A 20519-nucleotide genomic window follows, 5' to 3' on the forward strand; every position below is an offset into this window, starting at 1 on the left:
AATTATCACGCCAACAATTGTGTGATCGGCCCGATTACTGTATAGCGCGTATACGGGAGTGTTAGCCGATAAACTACTTCATAAACTCCTGCATCGGTCCGACCGGAAGGTCGGTACTTGATGTCCTGCTTGACGATCTCATTCCACGACCTCCCGATCCCATTGAAGACATCACACACTGAGCTAAACTTTGCTCAGTGTACACGAGTGCACACTGATCCGTGTCACAGCATTTAACGGATCTGCAGAATTTATCTGCAGGCTTTACTCTGAGATTTTTAGCAATATAACTATCTTAGGTTGAGATATTAGTTTTTGAGGGCAAGTATTTTTATCACTTCAGCGTGCAGCTATCACTTCCTTGCTGCAAATATCCAGTCAAGGTTGAAACGGAGACAGATGAAAATGGTTTTAGAATTGTTATTACAAATCAAAATCAAGTTTGTTGAACCTGGAGCAGCCTCTTAGCATCACATTTTGGAAGACACTGGGACTACTGGAGTTTTCCTTTACAAGAGGGACTCTACACAACAAAGCTTTGAAAATGCTGCTGGAATTTAAAATGGCCCTGACACACACTATATTAGTGCCTGAAGCCGTTACCTGCTGCTGCCAGTAAGATTCATATCCTGACGCGTGGGGCTTTAGTATTACCATTTGGGAATTTTCCAGTGTGCTACGTAGATTTGGTCAGTCACACAGTAAATCTAGCAATGCTATTATATTTCCTGCTGTCATTTCCTGCAGTGTTAATAATTGTATGTTATCTGCCTGCCTGAGATTTCCATAACCTTATTCTCAGAAAGCAACTACAAAACACTGTTTTTAGAAACAATTCATCAGCAATCCGGAACCTGCTGGCTCATACCGGTTGCTGGTTTTCCTGCCCACTTCAGAATCTATCTTGAAGTGTATTGTGTTCAGTTTTACTTCCGGTGCTATCTACAAACTTTTTTTCAAGCTTGCCTTAAGTCCAGTATTGTAGCATAATCCTGGCAAGAGGTTATTCATTAATTTGTTTTCTGCTACTACAATAGTTATAGGTCCTTCTTCAGGCTGACATCTGTACAGCAGTGCCTGGATGTTTTGCTACACAAGCACAGGACCAAACTGCAGAGAGATCTGGTCAATCAGTGACCATGTTAAATAACCAGTTTGCACCATATATGGCCAATTTTAGTGCTTATTTGTCGTTGTTGGACATCAAACCTTGAACTAGAAGCATGCCCTTAGCAGGCAAAGTACAGCAATTTCATGTTTCAAATAGGATTTCTTTAGCACTCAGATTAACGCAGGATGCATTGCTCATAGTTATAGGTGATGATACAGCTGTTAAAGAGTTCAAGCATCTTACTATTACTGTGCATTGTAACTTATTATATTGATGATGATATGACCACCACTGGTCTAGAAGCATCTACGGTCTAATGTGCTTTCAGGGCTTTCTGTTTGCAGCCCAGAATAAAGACTGCATTAGAGGTGAGAGAAATAGATAGTTAGAAAGGCGGAAAAGAACACATAGGACATGTTCAATAGCGGCTGTTATGACCAATTTTTCATTAACACGGGTATACGCTCTCCTGATTCCAACGCTATCCAATTGAAAAAAAAAATGTGCAAATCAGCCTGTACAAAAAAATTTAAATAAATAAATATTGGGTAATCGTACTTTCTGTCCCAAACGAAAAAAAATAGCTTTAAACATGTTTAAAATGGCTGATATCTGCATTTTTTTCTTTTAAAGTAAAGCAAAGATAAAAAGTAAACTTCTTTTGTTTAATTAAATGCAAATAAAATAAAAAAGTTTTTTAAAGAAAAATCAGAAAGTAAATTTGAGGCCTTTTTTTTTTAATTAATTTCTTTTTTCCACCCCAGTAATTATTGGGCCAATTAAACTGAGTCCTGACATTTTTACCTTTTTAAAATGGGAATTTTTTCCATATTTAGTACCTGCCCTGAAGCATTAATTCCTATTGAAATTACCGCTGGTGAATTTCTCGCAGCCAATTGAATAGGAAAAAACCTTGCGGTTGTGGGAAAAACCTTGCGCCTTGAGTACAAAAAAAATGATTATCGCAATTGAATATGCCCCATACTTTTGCATTGCTTTTCTGAGCGTTTGTTCGGCCAAAAATTATTGGTAACTACATAAAACCATTTACCACTTATTCCAATAAATTGTCTGATCTTTCCATGTGTATGAATTAAAGGGGGTAAATCTATCAAACTTTCTAAAGAGTGTAGAAGTTGTCCATAGTAACCGATCAGTTTCTAACTAGCAATTTATTAAGTACATGCTATAAAATGATGGGTAGAAGCTTATCAGTTGCTATGGGCGACTCCTCCACTTCTCTACTCTTTAGAAGTTTGTTACATTCCCCAATAGTCTACTATTTTATATTAGCAGAAAAGTGGTATGGAAGGCTATGTAGTGAAATAACAAGCGTTTAATCACTACATTATATTGTCATTGTGAGCTGCTCATAATCTTCCAAAGTCCCTGCAGAACCAGTGATATGGAGCACACATTGCCTGTTATGAGTGTTGCCAAGCAGCAGTGTCACAACCATGAACAATTGAACATTTGGAAAGTAGTGCTTATTTCATGTACAAAGACTAGTACTTCAGATTTGCACCTATGTTATAATAGTTTTGTGTTGAGTTTAAATGAACTTTAGTCAACTTATATCCCATCTAGGTCCTACACACCTACATAATTCACTATACTGGCACCAATATAACAGAGCAGCAGAGCTATCCTATCAATAACAAGTACACGGGGTCCTGTACATAGTTAGTTATTAAGGTGACGTCATTTCCCAAAGAGAAAATAGTTACATAGTAGTAGTGCATGCACAGCAGACCATTTCAAAATGTGATCATCTACAACTAGATTGATTCTTATGCATGCCCGGCTGTGCCGCAGGGAGGCTCTAAGCCGGACGCCCGCTGAGATGTTATTACCAGCAGGCACCCAGCTCCTTCCCTGCACCGCCGCGTTAGCCGGAGGCTGGAGTTCTCTTCTGAACTCCAGCTTCTGGCTCTCTCCATGCGCACAATGGGAGAGACGTCATGATGTCTCTCCCATAGTTCCGAGGAGCAGCCGGGGATTAAGGTAAGTGTGTTTTTTTTTTTCTGTACAAGCGGCACTACAGGGGCTTATATGGGGGCACTACTACAGGGGCATTATATGGGGGGGCACTACTACAGGGGCATTGTATGGGGACACTACTATATGATTTCCTTCCTTTCAAATCAAGGGGGTAACATCGGCGTATCTAAATATATTTTGGGGTAAAAGGTAAAAAAGTTCCCTGATCTACATACTATTTTCCGCGTAGCGCTTTCTGGTGAAAAGTTTACAGTACACACGTGTGATGGCTAGTGTACAGTGCGGAAACATGTCTTATGTCTAGTGTACGGTGTGAACCCACAGATGGCTAGTGTACAATATAGATGCAAGTCTGATGGCTAGTCCACATCTGATGGCTATTGAATGAATAATGCGTACCCACATCTAATGACTAGTGAACAATGCGGACTCACATCTGATGACTAGTGTACAATAAAGATGCAAGTCTAATGGATAGTGTATAATTCAGACCTCCGTAATGGTGCCTAATATTCAAAGTACATTCTTATACTGCTAAAATCAAACATAAAGATGTTCATGCAGTAAACGCTCAAACCTATAAGATCTAATGGTCTGCCTAGGTGCATGTGCATATGGTGGGTATTAACCCTCTATCTAACAATTCGTAAGCAGGAATATGGTCTATATTGAATGCCACAATGTACAATCTAAAACATGTAACAGGCAAGTAGGCATAAATCAACTATGTTTTAATCCCATATAAAGTGGGTATGGTAGTGACAAAATAGCATACACGAAACATGTAAACCAGACAATATAACCTTGTGGTAGCAAGGAGATACCACACACTAGGTGCAAATGAGTACCATACGGGGCATGGGGGGATACTGAAAAAGTCACGGGGTTGGTGAAGTGGGGGATGAACAGATGTTGCTAGAAATGTTCCAGAAGGTCCTGGAGGAACATGTATCCACAGTATCTGTACAAACTTAAAATCATCTTTCAATATAGTCAATTTGTAGCGGCCGGTAGGCTTGAACAAAGGTGTGATGGTGCCAACACTGGCCATGGTTCTGCAGTAACCGTGACCCGCACACAGCCCGCTTCACTGCTGACCAGTATTTGATCAGGGTTCCCCAGAGCTCAGTGGAGAGAACCTCGCCAACCCGGATCTAGTGTCCAGGCGCTGACAGTCTTAGTGCAGCACGGCAGCCAGTATGCAAGTCCCCGCTACCTGTGCTGTGACCGATGGCGCCCTCCGGTGTCAAGTGCTGGCCTGGTCCTGCTGACCGCAGACACCACCTAGTCGCCGTAGCAGAGGGTGAGCTCCACGGCGGCAGACGGGTGGAACAGCCGCAGGTCAGGTGTGTGCACTGAAGGGATCTCTTACCGGGGGGTGAGGCTACTCACGCTCTGGGATCAGGGGTCCCTCCGAGCGTTGTCTGGAATGCTGGTGGCGGCAGGAGTGCGGCGTGTTGTTTTTCTTATCTTCCGGGTTCCATACGGTCTGAGATAGCGGCTTGTATGTAGGTATTGCCTGGGTGTCTCCAACGCCTTTCGGCCGGCTATGGCAGCCTTTTTCAAGGATAATATGTTGGTAACATAGTGTCTGTATTTAAAGGGGTTTGGGCACTCCTCCAGGTTCCGGTTGAAAACACAGGAGCCACACCTCCAATGTCTATTGGAAGGTTAGACGAGGTGGACATAATCCCTAGTGGGATTTAGCGAATGAGGAAAAGAGAGAATGGACATATGTAGATCATGAAATAGATCTAGATACATGCAGAAAAGGGGTGGAAAAAAGGAAGGGGATGGTACATAATGCAATCAAATACAGAATAAAGTCAGAGACATAAACACATGGGCAAGTACAAAAAAGGTTAAAAAAATAAATAAAATTCATATAAAAGTGCACTACGATAATAAACAGATAAAACTTCTTTAAAATGTGGATCTTGCCAAATGAGTACATTGTGCTCGTCTTAAATAGCCCGGGCAAGTCTCCAGGTTTCTAGCCAATAAAAATAATAATGCAGGCATTTTGAAATTTTTGCTCTAGAGAGGATGGAGCTGCAGTGTAGTTCCAGTGTATGTGAATATACTCTAGATGGCAGCTAATGTTGTATTCTGTTTTGCATAGTCCTAATGCCTATGGGGGAATATACACTCCATATGGTGAAAGTTAAACTGTTTTCATTCACATTCAATCAAAATGAATCTGAATGAAATGAGTCAAATCTGGTCACCGATAAACAACGGCCGTGGCCCCATGAATGTAAAGTGATGGGCAGCTCATTAAATAGGCGCCACGTCCTACATTAAAATAGTACCCCTTATATTATAGTTTGGATTTCTAAATCCACATTCAGTCCTGCAGGCAAGGAAAAAGCCTTTGTTTTTCTTCATTGAAATTGAGGCCTGTATAAAACTCGTTAGTGGTTGGTGACTGTGGACAAGTTTCTGTTTGAAATCTGCTTTGAAATATTTGTTAAGGATCAGAAACTGGAAACAAAGACGTACAGGAAGAAGGTCGATGTTAACAGCTTTATCCTGTGTAGTAGTGAACACTATCCACCATGGCTGACTAACATACCCAAGGGCCAATTCACTAGGCTGCGATGGGACTGTAGCAACACAAGGGATTACGTAATCCAAGGAAATGAACTTCAGAAACAATTCCTCCTGAAGAACTATAACGAGTCTCTTGTGAATTCCAGAAAGTCCTGGACGAAGGCAGAGAACATCTTCTGGAGTATAAAACAAAAAGGACTGACCTTGAGGACAAATTTAACATATGCTTTATTACTGAATACAATTCATCATCAAAGTTCATCAAGCAGGTCCTACGCAAGTATTGGAAAATCCTCACGAGAGATCAAGTATTGGCCCAAATCCTACCAAAGCAACCACGATTTCAAACAGAAACTTGTCCACAGTCACCAACCACCAACGAGTTCTATACAGGCCTCAATTTCAATGAAGAAAAACAAAGACTTTTTCAACTGTGGAAGATACCTGAATTGTAAAACATCCAACTACCAGAGCACGTTACCAACCTTGAAGTTCAAATCAAGCAGCACGGGTAGCCAGCATAAAATCCAAGACATGATCACCTGTGACACCAGGGGTGTGATTTATCTCCTCACTTGCCCATGCAATAAGCAATATATTGGGAAAACCACAAGATGCCTGAAACAGAGGATAGGAGAACACAGAAGGAATATCCAAAAAGGGTTTGATGAGCATAGCGTGTCACTACACTTCAAAACCGAACATAATTAAGACGCCTCCCAACTGAGGTTTGTAGGAATAAAATTAGTTAAACCAAACTGGAAAGGAGGTGACTACAATAAGAAATTAAGTAGAGAGGAGATCAAGTGGATCATGGACCTTAAAACCTTAGTGCCTGCAGAACTGAATGTGGATTTAGAAATCCAAACCATCATATAAGGGGTACTATTTAATGTAGGACGTGGCGCCTATTTAACGAGCTGCCCATCACTTTACATTCATGGGGCCACGGTCATTGTTTATCGGTGACCAGATTTGACTGATTTCATTCAGATTCATTTTGATTTGAATGTGAATGAAAACAGTTTAACTTTCACCATATGGAGTGTATATTCCCCCATAGGCATTAGGACTATGCAAAACAGAATACAACATTAGCTGACATCTAGAGTATATTCACATACACTGGAACTAAACTGCAGCTCCATCCTCTCTAGAGCGAAAATTTCAAAATGCCTGCATTATTATTTTTTGGGCTAGAAACCTGGAGACTTGCCCGGGTTATTTAAGACGAGCACAATGTACTCATTTGGCAAGATCCTCATTTTAAAGAAGTATTATCTGTTTATTATTGTAGTGCACTTTTATATGAATTTTTTTTTATTTTTTTTAACCTTTTTTGCACTTGCCCATGTGTTTGTCTCTGACTTTATTCTGTATTTGATTGCATTATGTACCATCCCCTTCCTTTTTTCCACCCCTTTTCTGCATGTATCTAGATCTATTTCATGATCTACATATGTCCATTCTCTTTTCCTCATTCACTAAATCCCACTAGGGATTATGTCCACCTCGTCTAACCTTCCAATAGCCATTGGAGGTGTGGCTCCTGTGTTTTCCTCCAACCGGAACCTGGAGGAGTGCCCCAACCCCTTTAAATACAGACACTATGTTACCAACATATTATCCTTGAAAAAGGCCGCCATAGCCGGCTGAAACGCGTTGGAGACACCCAGGCAATACCTACATACAAGCCGCTATCTCAGACCGTGTGGAACCCGGAAGATAAGAAAAGCAACGCGTCGCACTCCTGCCGCCACCAGCATTCCAGACAACGCTCGGAGGGACCCCTGATCCCAGCAGCGTGAGTAGCCTCACCCCCCGGTAAGAGATCCCCTCCGTGCACACACCTGACCTGCGGCCGTTCCACCCGTCTGCCGCCGTGGAGCTCACCCTCTGCTACGGCGACTAGGTGGTGTCTGCGGTCAGCAGGACCAGGCCAGCACTTGACACCGGAGGGCGCCATCGGTCACAGCACAGGTAGCGGGGACTTACATCCCGACTGCCGTGCTGCACTAAGACTGTCAGTGCCTGGACACTAGATCCGGGTTGGCGAGGCTCTCTCCACTGAGCTCTGGGGAACCCTGATCAGATTCCGGTCAGCAGTGAAGCAGGCTGTGTTCGGGTCACGGTTACTGCAGAACCGTGGCCATTGTTGGCACCATCACACCTTTGTTCAAGCCTACCGGCCGCTACAAATTGACTATATTGAAAGTAGATTTTAAGTTTGTACAAATACTGTGGATACATGTTCCTCCAGGACCTTCTGGGACATTTCTAGCGACATCTGTTCATCCCCCACTTCACCAACCCCGTGACTTTTTCAGCATCCCCCATGCCCCGTATGGTACTCATTTGCACCTAGTGTGTGATATCTCCTTGCTACCACAAGGTTATATTGCCTTGTTTACATGTTTCGTGTATGCTATTTTGTCACTAACCTAGCCAGACCATTAGATCTTATAGGTTTGAGCGCTTACTGCATGAACATTTTTATGTTTGATTTTTGCTATATATCATTTATAGGTGAAGTGGTTACCTAGGCAGTAAGCTTACGGTTTACTAGAGCGCACTTACCGACTTCCATTCTTATACTGCTGGCTAATGTGCAAAGTAGGCCCAAATGATATTACCTAGTATACAAAACATCCCACAAATCTCTGTGTTAGTGTACCATTCTCTCCCCATTTTATACTCCTATCCATAACCTCTCCTTGTGCTCAACAGCCCTTCCTCTGGTACACTGCTAAGTTCAGCATCCCTGTCACCATTTTTTTATTCTATTGACTTCATCCTGTACTTGACTGCATTGGCTGGCATCGCTCACTACAGAAGGATCAATAACACGCTATCACTGTTTTGCAGGGAGTTCTTCTTTAAAGTGCTAGCTTGAAAAAACATTCTTTTAATGGTTCTTCAAAAACGAGAAAGTGAGGTGTAGTTATAAGTCAGACTTGTGTCACATAATGGGGAGTCTGAGTACCTCGTCCCTTATTTGTCAGAGTGCTTGCTTTGGTACATGTTCTCTGAACTAGAGCCGAGCACCTATGACCACACAGCAGCGTACACGGTGAGCTCCGGTACAGTTGACAGCTAGCAGAATAGGCTGATTGGCTGTTCTTTTCTACTGTTGGAGTGCTTATGTCTTGTTCATGGTTTTCTTTTAGGTACGAATCCCCTCAAGTGGCTTTGCATTGTGGGATAATGCTTCGGGAATGTGTCCGTCATGAACCGCTTGCCAAAACCGTCCTGTACTCTGAACAGTTTGGGGACTTCTTTAAATATGTAGAAATGTCAACATTCGACATAGCTTCCGATGCCTTTGCTACATTTAAGGTAAATTATTTAATACTCTTGTTCAGTGTTTATGTAGTTTAAAATAGAACTCCTACCAAGTTTATTTTTCTTACTGCGTCATTACAAGGCGAGATTTCTCAGAGGTTATTTTTGTAGTCCAAATAGAAATACAATACTCTGGTTAGGAATAAAATGGTTCATTTATGTAATGGTGTTGGCAGCTTAGTATGTATGCATGCATGTGTTAAAATGAGTGTGACTACATGTGACACCGATGTCCAGGACCATATCATATCCAGAAGTAGTTCTAGCTTAGTGCATCCCATGTTCTCATTTCCCTCTGACATCACCCCCTTGTTTTATAGATGAAATAGGTGGTTATGATCTAGATGTTTGCTTGGATTCTCTATGAGCTTATGTCACCTTACAAAGTAATATTAAGACAGATTAGGTAACTGTTTCCCCATCATATTAGAGTTCAGCAGATTGTCAGCCATATTGTATTAAGCTGGATACACACCTTTGCGATCCCTGGCTGATCGGGTTAAACACTCCCGATAAGCAGAGCAGTGTACACCCAGCTTGACCAACTGCAAGCCCTGTACTCACTGCTAGAAATGGCTCAGTGTGTATGGGTTTCTATGGGATCGGGAGGTCGGGCCAATAAATATTAAACAGCACATAAATTGCTAACGCTTCTCCGGCGGTCCTGAATACACACCTATACAATCGTCAGCCCTATCACCCGATATCAGGTGATCAGGCTGGGGATTGTATAGGTGTGTACCCAGCTTTACTGAAAAGGCAGTTTTTCAATGAACTTGATGTGTTGGACTTTGTTGGCCTTGGATTGATATTGAGTTTTTACAGTACATTTCAACCCTAATTTATGGACAGTTGGGAACATTGGCCGAATTCTCACTTGGATGATGACCATTTTGGTTAAATTGGTAGAGTGTGCCAATGTTCAATAAATATTGTTAGAAAGAAAAAAGTTATAATATTTTCTAGATGTCGCCTATTTGATTACAAAGATATTTAAATGTGTTCAGCCTTTCTCTGTTGGTGGGAGAGTGTATGGCCTATAAATTGCACAGCATCTTTACATTTCCGAGAAAAGATTATTTTGTGTATGTATCTTACTATCCAAGTACCAAGTAGAACTTATTACAACACTTGTATTTGCCGCTACCTGTATGCTGCCAATTCCCAATTTGTATCAATAAGTAGTGGGGATGTTTGTGAATAAAAACATTACTTTGATTCCGAAGTCTGTGCATTTACCATACATTTGGTCCCTATCAGACTTGGGGATTACAGCATCTAAGATTACAATATGAGATTACACTCAGTGTAATGGACCTAAAAATGCAAATGTGTATATATACTGCTTTGCAGGCAGATAACCTAATTGATGTATGTTAGACAGAGACCTGAAGCAAAAAGCATTCCCACTCATACACTACAGGCTGTTACCCAACCCAAGGCAGGCCAATACATGCTTTAAGTGACGGAGACCTTGAAAAGTGGTTAGTGGAATAGAGAGTCTTCATATCTGGACTATAACACATCTGAGCCTAAATTACCTTGTGTGTTTCCATATTTTTGACTCCACTTCTATCTGCCCACCTCTTGTCTTCCTTTCCTATCATTTGATAGTTGTGTTTTTTTGTTGTAAGCAATTACAGGGATATGTATTATCAATGTGGATGTACAAAGATGAAACTGCTTTAGAAGACAGAGAAAAAAATGAATCAATAAATAATTTAAATAAAGACACTTACAATGTGTGAAAACAAACATTGCTAACAAAATATATTCCTGTTTTAATATATTAGTTTTCACTCAATGACCATATCTTCTCAGACTTTAAAGTGCTGGTTGTAGAACTCTTAAACTGGGTAATCTTAAATCGTAAGATTAAATTGGTAAGTATTTACCGATTTGTGTACCCAGCTATGCAACGCCCGACATATCGGTCAGCCGATACACATTACACAATCCGGTGCCCGACCTCACGATATGTTGGGCACTGGCTCCATTCATCTGCCTGGCGTCGGTTGCTGGGTCGTTCCAGCAGCCCTACACGCAGGCTGACAGAACGACCCCGATGGACAACCTGCGGGAGCGCTCATAGTCATCCATAGTGGGTACACATTTGACGATATGTTGGCCCGATCCGCTGGATTGGGGTGACATGTTGTCTAATGTGCCCCCTCCTTAACTTTAATGAGTTTTATGTTCAGCTAGACGAGTATATTTGAGTCTTTATTAGTTTTATTTTTCCCTTATACAAAGGTGCTAGAGATCAGGGTGTTTATTTCCAAATACCCCTTTCACACATACACCAAAAACCCAGGTTTTTGTAGGGTGTGAACAGATCACGACCCTGCCCGGTACCAGGGTTTTTCCTGGGAGCGACCCGGGTTGCCTGTAGTGTGAACGGACTCAACCCAGGTTTTTAGACCCGGGTTGCTCAGAAAAGTGTTTGATAAGCTTATTGGTACGCCTGCAGATGACATCAACTGCCAGCGCTGGACAACATGACGGACGTTTTTTTGGTGTAGTGTGCAAGGGGGTTTGTATCTATGACCCGGGTTGAAGCTGGATTGATAGACCCGGATCAGAGCCGTGTATTTCCAGGGTCTTATGTAAATTGGGTATGTGTCGGGTGTGGTCATGCCATTAAATTTAAAAGGACAGTGCTTTTACTAGCAAGACACGGTTAGTAAAAGCTCTGCCCTTTTAAATATCGGGCATAAACACGAACGGAAGTGTTGGGTTTTACAACCCGACACTTAGTAAATAATCCGCCTGGTATCTTGCCTATAACTGTAATGTGACACTGAGTACTTTCTGTTTGGACCTTTTTCAGTGTTCATTTTATAGATTTACTTCGAGCCATGTTATATAAATCTTCAAACACACAAGTGGCACACACAGTGACAACAGTCCTGAATTTCCCTTACTATCATGATTAAGATTAGGTAATGAGTTGCCCTAAACTGAACACTGTTTTAGGAAAATAAACTGCAAGTAGTCCCTAAATTGCTGCCATAAGATCCTCCTTGTTGTTGGCTCAATATTAAAAAGGAATGTACCCAATTAATGTTCTAAATAAGTATTACAGTTAGGTAAAAACAATCTATATAAATCCTCCACTTAGACTAAAAAATCTCACGATTTAACTCTCATCCAGATGTTTTTCCATTTTGAAGATAAAACTCAACCAATGTGAGAAGTTACTGCTAAACTCTTACATTTTCTAAACTCTCACCCTATTACATTTGGCCCTTAGTGTTAGTTAGAGGTGAGCATGCAGACTAATAATAATTGTTGTGGAAGCAATACAATGTATTTAGATAAATAGTTTTTTGCTATTATGATTAGTTTTATATATAAAATGTTTGAGCATTCTCATGGGAGCTTGCTTTGTGCATAAATAGACCACCTTTAAAAAAAAAAAAAATTGTAACCTTTTTCGCATTCTTTTGTACTGGCCTTATACTATTTTATATTCTTTGATGACCAATATATCAATATATTTATGTGGGGGTAGGATAGATTCCTGGATAGGTTTTAGCTCCACCTCCTTTAATGATACGCTTATATCTTATTAGTATACTCGATTTTAGTGCAACTAAGTAAATTCTTTGGACCCTGACACACAATCTCAAGGTGACATTTAAAACTCTTAAACCACAGAAATGTAGACATCATTAGTTTATTTAAATGGCAGCTTCATAATATGCAAACAGTTTAATAAGGTTCCAAAATGTCAGTATAGGAAACGTAAAATAAGCTGCAGATAAACGTACTTTGAAATTGTTAATGTATGTATGTTTGTTTATATTTGAGTGTTAAAATATCACCTACTATTTAACATAAAAATCAAGGAATGCATTTCTTCATGACTTGTTGATAATTTTCACAGACATGGTATTTAGATGATAAAGTTGTCCAATACAAGAAATTAAATTTTTCTTCTACTTTATATGCAGTTTAAATATGTAACCTATATAATAAAATGTCCTTCTAAGAATAAGGGAAAATCTAAGGGATGGGTTGTACAAAACGTGTCCGGTGCAGACCAATTCATAGACTGTCACAACCACAAAATAACAAAACTAATTTTCTTTTATATGGAAATTCCAAAGCCTAATTGGAGAGGCGGAGATTAAGTGACGACAGTGCAGATCTTTATTTTTAATACTTTATTACCCAGGGGTATTACTAAGGAATTTGATTTGTTTTGCAAGATTGATTTTCACTGGCCCCAGGAGATGACTCCCATATGGCCTTTTTTTCTGAGATGTATATAATATATATTTAAATTGCATTTCATTTAAATTCATAAAATATTGCCTTGGGGGCCAACGTCCGTAAACTATATATTTTTGTCTTCTAAAAAGATGTTTGTTCTTACAAGATTGTTTTCCAATTACCTTCCAGAAATACTTCCACATATTTTTTTGTACTCTGTGCTGCTATGTTAGTGTTGGTATTATGAGCAGTGTGAACTAAAATTTGCTTATGACGAAGAAGATTGTACATGAAGTAGATGAACTCTTTGCTGCTATACACTGCAGTTATATCCATAAATGTATGGAATATAGATGCAGTCTCCACATTTAATTCTTTGAACTGATTTTTTATTTTATTTTCTTATTTTTGAATTTATTTTGATAAGCTAAATAATTATATCAATTGGGTGCATTAGGGAACATTTTCAATAAAGCAGCAACTTGTGATCTTGTACAGCTTTCAGCTCTTTGAGCAGCAAAACTTGAGAGGGAAACAACAAAAGATGAATATTCATTTTAGTATTTAATATATTTAACATTTGTATATAATACTATAACACTTTCTACACCTGATCTTCAGGTTGAACATTGTGACCTGTATGCTGATTAACTTACTTTTATATTAACTCACATTTTTTTCTGAAATCACAGGACTTTTTCTGCCTCATGTCATTAAAGTTGTATTAAGTTATTAACTTAATTACACCAAAGAATGTGTGGAACAGTTTTCTTACCTTTCTGCCAGGTACAGAGTAGATTTAGGTGCTGACAGGCATGTTCGTGGTGCGTTACTGCGACTGTACACCAATGGAACAAAAGTATTGATGGATTCTTCGGTAGTAGTTAGATTTACAGGACTCTATACTTAACTAAAAGAAAGGGATGTAAACTAATATATAACCGGTAACCATTTTGACTATTGCAAAAATTCTATAGTTATGCTGTATTTGTGGTATAGCTATGGCAACAAAGTACTGAAATGCCTGATACCCATCAAAAATTTATACTGGAATAGGAGTAAATAGAAAATATAACTCCGACTTTTTTTTTCTTTCTTTTTTTTTTTTTTAGTTGTTTGACAAGTGTATCGTAATTAGTAAAGACTATTTGTTTGCATCATGTTTATTAGCTAGTTGGTTTATCCCAATGTTCTCAATATAGATCATTAGACTTGTGGAAGGAAATGACCTTTACACTCATGCCATAGCCGGGCCATCCATTAGGCAAAGTAGGCTACCTCTTAGGGCCCATTGTTCACTGAGGGACCCTGAGTACTGTAACCTGTCTCAATGTTTACATTTTTGTTGTGTCTAATTTTTTTTTATTTGGACACATATTAAGGGGGAACCAAACCTAGTATGTTGCCTAGGGCCCCATGGGATAGTGTAAAGGGGGGTATCCACTAGACGATAAAGTTGAACGATAATGATAAAATCGTTCGATAATCGTTTCAAACATCGTCTGAACATCGTTTGCATATCGTGCAGTAATTGTTTCTAACGATGTACGATGCGCGCTCCCGCTGGTCGTTTGATCGTCTCCTCCATCGACTGAACATGCAGGTCAATTTCACTTGATTGCTTACAAATCATTTACACATCGTTCAAGCTGAAACGATCAAACGATGAACCACTGTCTGCCCACTATAGCTGAAAGCTCTCAATCACAGATTGAAACAACATAGTTTATCGTTAGATCTTTTGCAAATCGTTTGCAAATTGTTCAGAGTGGAAGATCAAATTTCAAGGGAAACTTCAAGGGAAAATCGTTAAGAGGTTGGACAGGGATAAAATCGTCTAGTGGATGGTGCCCATAAGTGAGGTTGGGGCTGCATGTGACTGGGGACAATGTTATGATGTAAGGAGGAAATGTAGGTGAGCAAGAAGCCACAGCCTATGACTTAGATAGTGGAAAGTTTGGGCTCCTCTAGTTGAGTCTCCCATATCCAAATATTCCAAAATACAGAATTTTTTTGAGCGTGCCTGAGATAGTGACACCTTTGCTTTCTGATAGTTCAATGTACACAAACTATTCAAATATTGTATAAAATAACCTGTGTATATGAAACATAAATGCATTCTGTGTTTAGACTTTACAACAAGAAAAAATACCTAGGCGCTTAATGAGTAAATACCACACCCTGAATAATCCAGCTGATTGGGGTAGTCAATCCCAAAAATAAATGTATAATATATTGCAAAAAGCAGCTGGTAATTCAGAGGGTTAATACAATATAACTAGGTTCGTTTATAAAATAAATTGATTTTATTAAATGAAATACCAACAAAATTCAAATCTGCATTGATCCTTATTTTTACATATTATATGTTTAAAACATTCAAGGAATATGGAGAGAAAAGTAGGGCTATGGTCTGGGGCACTCTTCAATATAAAACTAGTTTAATTAAGACATAACTTTTAATAATATCAATAAAATATAAAGTACCAAAATTTTAATTTAAAATTAGATGGTATGTATCCATCATATAAGTTACAAATGTCAGATACAGAACCTTCTGAAGGCGAATTATTTATATGTGCACAGTCCCATATTGGATATTGTTGATTAGTAATACAATTAACTAATTATAAAAATTGTCTGACCAAGTGGAAAAAACAATCCCAATTCTATGTTTTTCTACAGCACCTGGTCTTCCCTGGAAGTCACCTTCCAAGTACTGATCAGGCCAATTACAATTTAGCTTCCAAGATCAGACGAGATTGGGCAATCAAGTAATGTATGGCTGTAGATATTAAGGGAGAAATTACACACTTCTGGATCAGAACAATATATATATATATATATACATGTAGGACTAATTATATTAAAAGTCCATTTGTTGGAAAATAATCATAATCAAATAAAGAATGCACAAGCAGACTCTATTTGTGTCTTTGTATCTGCATGTTATATCACATGTTGTTAATATATGCTAATGCAGCCTATTAGTTTCATAACAAGGCAAAACATACATTTTAACATCTATACATAAGAGCCCTGTAACAGGGTACTTCAAACGATAGATAGTCTTAACAAATTGTATTACCATATTTCACAAGCTAGGAGCACAACCGTGTATTGAATAATACAAAACTGGACAATATTGATTGTTATGTCCAGATCACACCACTCAGCATATGTATAAAACAAGATACATATCAGAAGAAAAATTTATACATTACGTCTCTGTGGATGTGTATCAGTATGCTCAGGTGGGAAGCACGGTGTACACAACAGCGCTATTGTGTTACACATGAGCCGATGCAATGGTATAATAGAGAGACCCTACTGTGTAGTGGTGCACATACAATACCGCTCCTGCTATCAGAATCCGGAGAGAATCCAACCCAAGTGCTGGCTGGATGTCTGTGCAAAAGTAAATATGGGAGGACGCGCGTTTCGCCCGACTGAGGGCTTGTTCACCTCATCCATGTAAAGAGGTGATCGGCTCCCTCTCCTAGGTTGAGCTACTCTATTCCGGCACACCCCTCATGCACCTGTCTTCCGTAGCCCCACAGTCTCCCAGCCAGAATTTCATTGGCTCTTGCGGTCTATCCTTTCAACTAATCTGAAGCGTTCTGCCAATCCAGTGAAGCTAGAACAGCTTGTGAGCGGTTCCCTCTCCTAGGTTGAACTGCACTCACACGAAGTGAATTACCGCTTGTGTCTGGACTCCTGCAAATCAGCGCTTCAAAGGTGCAATGCCGGTATACATCTTGGTGCTGCTGGAAGCAGCAAACAAACGGAGATCTCATTCACCATACTGGGGATTCTACTGCCTACCACAGCCTTCACACGGAGATCCAGGCTCCCTTCTACACAGGTGAGAGCCACGAATAGTGACACCGTGATTTAAACTGCAAACACACTACAGGTACATTGTTTCCATCAAAGCCTGTTCAAATCATACAGGACTCCTGCGCTGTTTGGATCTTGTTTGCAGTTGGCAAACGCTACAAGACTTGGAATTAATAAAATTCTCATTTCAGTACAATTTGGGTATCACTGTCTATGCTGGTACAGGACCATTTGTCATTAATTTTTCATGTATATATTTTTTACAATGTTTTAAACATATAATATGTGAAAATAAGGATCAATGCATATTTGGATTTTATTGGTATTTCATTTAATAAAATCAATTTATTTTATAAACGAACCTAGTTATATTGTATTAACCCTCTGAATTACCAGCTGTTTTTTGCAATATATTATGTGTTTAGACTTTAGTCCCATTCCCAAGATATCTCATTATGGTATGCAAATATTTCAAAATACGTAAAAATCCGATTTACTAAAATACTTCTGCTCCCAAGCATTTTGGATATGGGAGACTTAATCTGTAATAGCATCAAGTAGAGATGAGAAGCTCCTCTCACACTGATACGGAAAGACTTTGGTGTCAGACACGCCTCCTATGACAGTATTTTTTTAAGGATTCTACCGTCTGGGAAATGTTTCTTAAGGTGGGTACACACCTAGCAGATATATCTGCAGATTGAGTGATCTGCAGATATAGCTGTAGATTATGGTCGTTCATATACACTGAACGACCATCATCTTTCAAGCAGCCATGGGTCCCACTGGCTGGGGGGTGGGTCCGCCCCCCTCCCCGCATTTGCCGATTGACAGATATGTCTGCAGATATATCTATCCATGGGCTGCGCAGCCATCGCAATATATGTGTGAACGATGTCGTTCAGACATATCGCTGGTACTCACTGGCCGACCGGCACCATATATATTGGCTGATCAATTGATCGGCCAATATATCTGTCAGTATGTACTCTGCTTTAGGATCTTTTGCTTGACAAATGCTGTTTTTCATGATTAATTGGCTCATAGGTAATCTATAGATTATCTAATTATTATATATAGGTAGAGTTCTTATGGAGAAATAAGGTTGTTAGTTATTTACTGCCCATTTAGACAACACTAAACTCAAAGTCCTATTTGTAAACAGACTGCATATTACATTTGAATTAGTTGGAGTGGTAATTGGATTGATGTGACACATTACAGTTTTCATCTTCAATGATAAGGTTTTTTTCCAATTGATTCTAATGAGTACAAAAAAACTATTTTTATTTTCGGCTGGGTTGCTCTGGGTGAGTAGATCAATTGGCTGGAATATCCTCTGAAGTGCTTGCTCTATTGGCACAAGCAAGAAATCACCAGCGATTTGTAGCTCATATAAATGCTGCAGATAATGTAATATTTTCCTGCCTACAACAATCTATGTAGATTTCTGAATCATGTATTACACTCTGCATTTATTGAGCTAGGGAACTCTGGTGTTTTGTTACTCATGAGACACCATTCTAATGGCTTGTTTTCACTGCTTTATAAGAGTCCAGATGTGGTGATCTTCAGTCTGTTACTTGTTATGTACATGGTGACCTAGAGATTATGAACCCATAGAATAACTTCCCTTTATACATGTTAACACATGCTAAAATCCACTGTACTGGAATGCATCATTGGTTACCATTGTGATTGTTATTGTGTTCTATGCCAGTCGTTCTCAACTCCAACCCCCAATAGTTCATGGTTTGAGGATTTCTGTCTGTGGAAGCAGGTTGGATAATTACTGACACAGGAAAATAGATCAACTCATCTGTGCTTGATTAAAGAAATCCAGAAAACGTGACCTGTTGGGGGTACTCGAAGACTGGAGTTGAGAACCGCTGTACACTGTGAATGCATGATCTCGCATTGGCCTCACGGTGGGTACACACTTGCCAACTGCCAGATGCAACGGCCGATGGTTCCCATGAACGATATATCGGGCGTTCTGTACACACAATCAGATGACCAACTGCCCGATATGACGTTCACCAGCACCATTCACCATGCCGGCAGCTGAGTCGCTCCGTCGTCCGTCCATGCACAGACAACGGAACAACCCCGATGTTGGCCAGCGGGGATGCACATAGTGGGCACACATAGACGATGTGCTCGATATGTCGCCCCTATCCGCGGGATCGGACGACATATAGTCTAATGTGTACCTGGCATAAGAGTGGACAACCCAAGGTCACTGTGCACGTCACAAGATACAGACACAACTTCAGCACATACAATATGTGTAGATTTAAAACAATACAGTGAACAAGTCTGTAGTAATAATGATTGTTAAATAGAAGGTTCAATTTATACATTTCTGGATAAATATATATTTTTTTTTCATATCTAGGAAACTGCATTGTTCTCTTTGACTATAATCAGTCCACATATTAAAGCAATTATTGCTATATATTCTCCCCTCAGTGTTTTATGTTGCATTTCTTTTTTTTCAGGACTTGTTAACAAGGCACAAGCTGACAGTAGCTGAATTTCTAGAACAGAACTACGATACAGTAAGTGTGGCTAATGGCACTACATAATCAGGACGAGTTCTTCAATAATTTAAATAAATGTCAAATAAACTTTGGGAAAAACAATCTGTTCCATTTATAAATGCAAGTACTATTACCATAAGTGCAGATCTACATATTAACTGTTCATTACAAGGCCTGCCTGACATCATTGTAAATATATATATATATATATATATATATATATATATATAGATGGCACAGCAGGAAAGGGTTAAAGATTCACTAATGCCCTTCAGCGGGGTTATGATGGCTAATGTACATAGGGAAAGGCCTTTTCCCAAATATCTGATAGCATTTTACCTCTTGCAGGTAGCTCCTACTTATACAGCAACTTATAGTTTAGGTTATTTGGTTACAGTTTGCATGCAGAGTACTTATTTACTACTCCAACAATGCAATCTTTGCATACATGTATAATATTGTGTACTTACCTGTACTCCGTACAATCAGGACCGTAATAACTGGTTGTACTAATAATAAATCAAATGAGGCGTTTGTTGAATATGGTGGTTAGTTGCTGCAGTGTCACATACTTTAGTGACAGGAACTTTTAAATAGAGGCTAAAATTACTGGAAATAGCAGGGGTACATATATACTTAGAATACGCATATTGTGGGACAGAAGATTCCATTCAGAAGTTGTTATTTTGTGGTGTGCAGTTTAATGATGAGTGTGTGTTATGAATCCATATTTAGTAGTTACTATTAATGGCGTCTGAATTCTGAACCTGTGTTACAATGACACCATTAACAGTAGTTTCATATTTTCATCCATCTACAGTCCCACAATCTAGAACTTATAGGACACACACGAGTAGAGACAAACATTTTGCGGTGAACAAATATTTGTGAGAACATATTCTATCAGTCAC

The 20519-nt window shown here is 39.4% G+C and overlaps 1 protein-coding gene and 1 pseudogene across 3 annotated transcripts in view; one reads left to right on the forward strand and one right to left on the reverse strand.

Annotated features, from left to right (window-relative positions):
• Positions 1-20519, forward strand: part of CAB39L (calcium binding protein 39 like) — a 99316-nt gene that overhangs the window by 66846 nt on the left and 11951 nt on the right. For all 3 annotated transcript variants that reach the window (XM_088469118.1, XM_088469116.1, XM_088469117.1), the window contains exons 5-6: positions 8833-9001; positions 19567-19626. In XM_088469118.1, the coding sequence (XP_088325244.1) occupies positions 8833-9001; positions 19567-19626 (229 nt within the window). The remainder of the gene's footprint in view (positions 1-8832; positions 9002-19566; positions 19627-20519) is intronic.
• LOC148527300 (5S ribosomal RNA) lies at positions 15902-16018 on the reverse strand (annotated as a pseudogene).

This window comes from Taudactylus pleione, unplaced genomic scaffold (genome assembly GCF_031769625.1).
Source record: "Taudactylus pleione unplaced genomic scaffold, aTauple2 ptg000089l, whole genome shotgun sequence".
Lineage (NCBI taxonomy): Eukaryota > Metazoa > Chordata > Amphibia > Anura > Myobatrachidae > Taudactylus > Taudactylus pleione.